The sequence below is a fragment of the Staurois parvus genome, unplaced genomic scaffold (assembly GCF_062004578.1).
Source record: "Staurois parvus isolate SC_StPar_1 unplaced genomic scaffold, SC_StPar_1.0 ptg000209l, whole genome shotgun sequence".
Lineage (NCBI taxonomy): Eukaryota > Metazoa > Chordata > Amphibia > Anura > Ranidae > Staurois > Staurois parvus.
In genome coordinates, this window is record NW_028318005.1 from 9,200,444 (window position 1) to 9,206,443 (window position 6,000).

Here is a 6,000-nt window from a genome sequence, read left to right on the forward strand (position 1 = left end):
AAACAGCTTTTGACTTAGCTGGGAACTGGAACCATATAGTTGTCTATTGTTCAATCACAATACAAACCTCATCAACACATAATCTGGAGGATTTGAATCACCCACCACCTTTTCAATGGCTGCATTTATAGTTTTTACTCTTTTCAGTTTACATAGAAAAGCCTAGCGGGAGTATAATTAAAGGAACACATTAAGGTTTACCAAATTGCCCATATGAAATCAATTCACTCAGACCATATGCAATACTCACCCAGGTGTCTCTTCATGCTTTTTTCAAAGTCTTGTGAAACTTCCTCTAAAAGATCCTGAACAAGAGCCTCCCTGTCCTTGCCCTTTTGCAGCGACTGGGGCACCAGGGACAGCATGGAGCTTAGCCAGTCTTTCTGGATGGGCACCACTGGGCTGGACTCCACACACTTCTTCATGTACAGGTAATTCATCTGTAAGAGAGCAAATTTTCAATCAGAGATCTACCTGTATAAACAAAGAGGTTTTACCTAGCCAACCTAAGATATGAAGTCTGTTATTGATAGGATTACCAGGTGAAAAGAAAGGAAAAAAGCATTAAAAAAAATCCAGTGCAGCCACCTCATTGCAATATATTAAATATTTGTTTTTTGGATTTAGATAGGATTTAAAAGAATGTTGACGGAGATGCATCTCCAAAATTACTCCAATATTTTGACCTACAGGATCTACCAGTTGTTTAGGTATTATTTTAAAGGGTCAGTCTTGGATGGGTGCCACCAGGTTTAATCCCTTCTAGCTTTTTACAAGTCTAGGGTATTACAAAACTGAAATCTCCATACCATTTGCCTAATATGGCTATCACAAAGGTAACTTACTCTCATGGTTATATTTTTAAAGTGATTCCAAAGCTTAACATTTTTTTCTTTAAAAATAATAACATGTTATACTCACTTGCTTTGTGCAATGGTTTTGCACAGAGAAGCCTCAATCCCCCCCCCCCCCAGCACTCCTGGCTCCTCCTCTTCAGCGTGTGCCCCATAGGAATCTGCTTCCTATGGGGGCACTCATGCAGGCTCATTCCTGAGCTCCGCTACCTGGGTCCACAGACATAGACAGTGGGGCTCAGCCCTGCATCATAGGATTTGATTGACAGCAGCAGGAACCAATGTCTCCTGCTTCTATCAATCTGCAATGTGAGGAGAGAGAGCACAGAGAGAGCCCCTGTTCTCGAACACTGTGCTGGAACGAGATCGGACTTAGGTAAGTATAAGGGGGGCTGGTCGGAGATCCTGGACACAGAAGTTTTTTTTTAACCTTAATGCAGAGAATGCATTAGAGTAAAAAACCTTAAGGCTTTATAACCACTTTGAGCTTTTATACATTTGAAAGAATTCAGATGAAGGAGAGAGACACCTTGCAGGGGCACAGCTGGGTAGGTCTTGCTGACAAGCAACCTAAAGGATATAAGATGCCAGTGGATAATTTATTCTAACAGCATCTGCCAATAGCTAAAGCAACAGTGTGTTCCAAATACAAAAATCGATCTTTTACAGCAACCTCCAGAAACCAGCAAGCGTTTCGGTCGCGCTCACACGGGTGTACTACAGTAGACGCCAATGTGAGGGCTGTATTTACCTGCACAGGGATACACAGGCACACCCATGTGAACAAAACAATAGCAATAAGCCAACAGTGTGCTACAAAACCTTGATGCATTTTCCTCTAAAGTGCTCACTCGTAAGCCTTATGAACTAGCACTAAGGTGCAAAATGAGTCAAGACCTTTTCTAAATGTAAGTTTCTGTATTGCATTTGTGCGAGGACTGGCATCCAGAGCTGGTTCAGAGAAGGTGAATCAGGTTCCTCATGCAGCTGCAATTTGTTTTATTCCTTTATCATCAAATGACGGTGTAAAATGTGCAAGATTAACCGTGATATAAAATTATTGAAAAAAAACGTGTTCTTACCCTGAGTTTCCTCTGCTCACTGTTCATCTGTAAAACAGAATAAGGAAACCATTACACCAGCTTTATTTATTTGACACCCCTGACCAGAGAACGGGAACAAAGCCACTATTTAAAGAAGGTCTTCCTTCTTAGGCTATTTTCACACTGATCTGTAGCAAAATCGTTTTTAACCCCATCTGTGGTGAATATTTTACAGATCATGTGACTCAAAAACCGCACCTATAGTGCAACACAGTGCATTTATGCTGCTTTTTCCATGGATTTCATTGGGGAGGTGCATATTTGGTGTGATTTTTTTTACCTGCACCAAAAATGCAGCAAGCAGGATGGTAAAAAACGCAGCGGACCCGCAATGGATCAGTGTGAAAAGTTCCATAGGCATACACGGTCACATGTTTTTCTTCCTCTTTTTTTAACGCAAAAGAAGAAGAAAAATGGATCAGTGTGAAAGCAGCCTTCAAGATTTAAGCAGCTGGGGTGGGGTGGGGTGGAGAGGAGAATGGAAAAGGTCAGGAGGGCTAGGGAGGTGGGGTTAGGGTAGTTTCATAGAATGTACTCTTACCCCTTAAATCACTACTGCTACCATTTACAGCAACTCTGTTGCTCAAATGGGCCCAAAGAGCAGCCAGAAGAAGATAATTAACACACTTCCATCCTACAATCTGTTACTCAGATCTTCCCTGTATTACAAAGCTACAGACTCTTGTCAGAATCTTCACACCCAACACCTACAGGAGTAATGGATGACCGCCTGTACTGAAGTGCTCTGTGGTTCCACCCGCTGGCCCCTACATCACTACTGAGTCCTGTAATGATGTAGGAGCCAGTGGATGGAACCACAGAACACGTAGGGGGAAACAGGCAAATAGTTGGACACAAACATTCTGCAGGAGGCTATAGTTCTGTGAGAATAAAGATCTGAATACTGGATGCAAAGATAAGTTAGAATTAATCATTTTCTCTTCCAGGCAGCTTTTTGAGGGCAGCTTATTGGTTGGACAGAGTTTCTGAAAAGGATTGCACTTACAGTTGATGGGAGCTGTGGTTCTGGAGGTGTGGGCACCCTCCTTTTGTTCTCAGAGGCAGTTTCTTCATAAGCCTTTAAAGCCTCCTTCATTCTGCAAAACAGAGGATACATGTCTTGTAACTAAAGACCATGAAATTAAATCAGTACATCAAAGGCCTATTTACATACACATAAACATATACAGTACATCTGTCCAATAAATGAACATTTCCCCATGTTTTATCCCTTTCACCCTGCTAGTACAGAAAAATAACTGGATATGCCAGAAATTTAATGAGCTCCTATTGTCCTGTTTGGGCTAACAAAACCTTTTCTGCATTTAATTTCATGCAATGTTGCCATCCCTGACTGTTACTCTACAGAACTTCATCTATCCTCAAACCACTAATGTAACATTGGTCTAAGGTTGGCAGGTGCCGAAGTGACAAACAGCAAATGGTGATGTTGTAGTTTGATCCAGTAAAACATGCATTGTCACCAGCACACTGAACTGCTCATCATGAGTGTGGACTCCACCACTTCATCACTATTACCTGAGAAAAGCATTCCCCAGCAGATCTACAATGTTGCAGTTTCTTCAATGTCATACACATAAGCTCATACTCAGCAGTTAGTTGTGCTAGGGGCAAAGCTTCCTTCGCACACATATATTATCACAGGAGAAACTTTGTATAACCAGGCTGACATCAAGGCAAATCTGCAAATATACCTCTACAGCAGCAAACCTCTGAAAATGTGACCAGTCATAGCTGTTGGATCTATAGTGACTGATTGGCAGCACTGTTGTCCTGGGGCCAAATTCAATAGATATGATATGCTATAAAACATATCCAATAAAAACATTTTTAAAAAATCAACATTTCTTCATAAATTTAGGCCAAAATGTATTCTGCTACATGTTTTTGGTAAAACAAATCCCAATAAGTGCATAATAACTGGTTTGTGCGAAAGCTATAGAGTCTACAAATTATGGGATATACACTATATTGATAAAAGTATTGGGACACCCCTCCAAATCATTGGATTCAGGTGTTCCAATCACCTTCATGGCCACTGGTGTATAAAATAAAGCATCTAGGCAAGCAGACTGCTTCTACAAACATTTGTAAAAGAATGGGTCGCTTTCAGGAGCTCAGAGAATTCAAGCATGGTACCGTGATAAGTTGCCACCTGTGCAATAAGTCCAATCCGTGAAATTATCTTACTACAAAATATTCCACAGTCAGCAGTTAGTGGTATTATAACAAAGTGGAAGCAACTTGGAGAAAGAGCAACTCAGCCAGGAAGTGGTAGGTCACGTAAACGGACAGAGTGGGGTCAGTGCATGCTGAAGCGCATAGTGTGCAGAAGATGCCAACTGTCTGCAGTCAATAGCTAAAGACCTCCAAACTTTGTGTGGCCTTCAGATTAGTACAACAATAGTGCATAGAGAGCTTCATGGAATAGGTTTCCATGGCCGAGCAGCTGCATCCAAGCCTTACATCACCAAGTGCAATTTCAAAGCGACAGATGCAGTGGTGTAAAGAACGCCACCACTGGACTCTAGAGCAGTGGAGACATGTTCTCTGGAGTGCAAATCATGCTTCTCTGTCTGGTAATCCGATGGACTGCATTGTGCCAAGTGCAAATTTTGGTGGAGGGGGGACTATGGTGTGGGGTTGTTTTTCAGGGGTTGGGCTTGGTCCCTTAGTTCCAGTGAAGGGAACTCTTAAGGCATACCAAGACATTTTGGACATTTTCACGCTCCCAAATTTGTGGGAACAGTTTGGGGATGGCCCCTTCCTGTTCCAACATGACTGCACACCAGTGCACAAAGCAAGGCCCATAAAGACATGGATGAGTGAGTTTGGGGTGCAGGAACTTGACTAGCCTGCACAGAGTCCTGACCTCAACCTGATAGAACACTTTGGGGATGAATTAGAGAGGAGACTAAGAGCCAGGCCTTCTCGTCCGACATCAGTGCCTGACCTACAAATGCGCTTCTGGAAGAATGGTCAAACATTCCCATTGACACCCTCCTAAACCTTGTGGACAGCCTTCCCAGAGAGATGAAGCTGTTATAGCTACAAAGGGTGGGCCAACTCAATATTGAACCATACAGGCTAAGACTGGAATGCCTTTAAAATGTATGTGCGTGTAAAGGCAGGCGTCCCAATACTTTTGGCAATATAGTGTATACTGGGATTTTTATTTATTTATTTTTAATCTAGTAATGACTGCGATCAGCAACTTATAGTGGGACTTTGATAGTATGAAAGGCAGTCTGACACTAACTGACACTTTGTGGGAACTAACTGACACTGACAACAGCAGTGAAACTAATACAGTGATCAGTACTAATAATATACAATACACTGACACTGTACTAATGACACTGGCTGGGAAGGGGTTAACATCTAGGAATTAAAGGGTGAATTGTTTGCCTAACAAGTGTAAAGTGTTTACTGTGTAATGCTTTTACTAAGCGATGTGACGGTTTTTATTCCCTGCCTTGCAGGGAGACAAAAACCAGCACATCACTGTCAGTGGTAAACAACACAGAGCTCTCTCCTGTCTTGCTCCGCTGATCAGTGGGTCGCAGCCGTAAATCATTGGCTGGGACACAGTGATCGGCATGTGCTGGAGCCAGTGACAGCACAGCTTACCTGAAGTTACAAAATCACATATATAATGTATAGGTGATTCAGCACAGTGGCCCCACACTGTAGCAGTAAAGCTAAAGTGCATGGTCAGAAACTGGTTATTACAAAATATATTTAAATTAATGTTTTTCTGTGGGAGTTCAGCCTTAAATTCACTGCGCAGATTAGCATTTGTGAAAAAAGCCAGAATTGCAAAATTCGGAATCCCAGTCCCAGAGCTCAGTACAGAACTCACATGATTTCATTGAGGGTCTTTTGTTGCTCTCGGCTTCTTTTGTGTCTCATCAGTTTCTTGTTGGTAGCACTAGTCGATGTAGTCGGTAGGATGAGTGGAGGTAAGTGCACTTTTAGATGCTCCCCAGGGGGGAGTTGTGAAGTTCTGTTGGAAGCCATCT

The 6,000-nt window shown here is 42.2% G+C and overlaps 1 protein-coding gene across 1 annotated transcript in view; it reads right to left on the reverse strand.

The window, feature by feature from the left end:
- DNAH12 (dynein axonemal heavy chain 12) overlaps positions 1–6,000 on the reverse strand; it is a 149,813-nt gene extending 143,813 nt beyond the window's left edge. Inside the window, exons 1-4 of the mRNA XM_089678745.1 lie at positions 5,841–6,000; positions 2,964–3,054; positions 1,937–1,963; positions 251–440 (exon numbers count right to left, since the gene is read on the reverse strand). Of these exons, the coding sequence (XP_089534871.1) occupies positions 251–440; positions 1,937–1,963; positions 2,964–3,054; positions 5,841–5,998 (466 nt within the window). The 5' untranslated portion in view covers positions 5,999–6,000. The remainder of the gene's footprint in view (positions 1–250; positions 441–1,936; positions 1,964–2,963; positions 3,055–5,840) is intronic.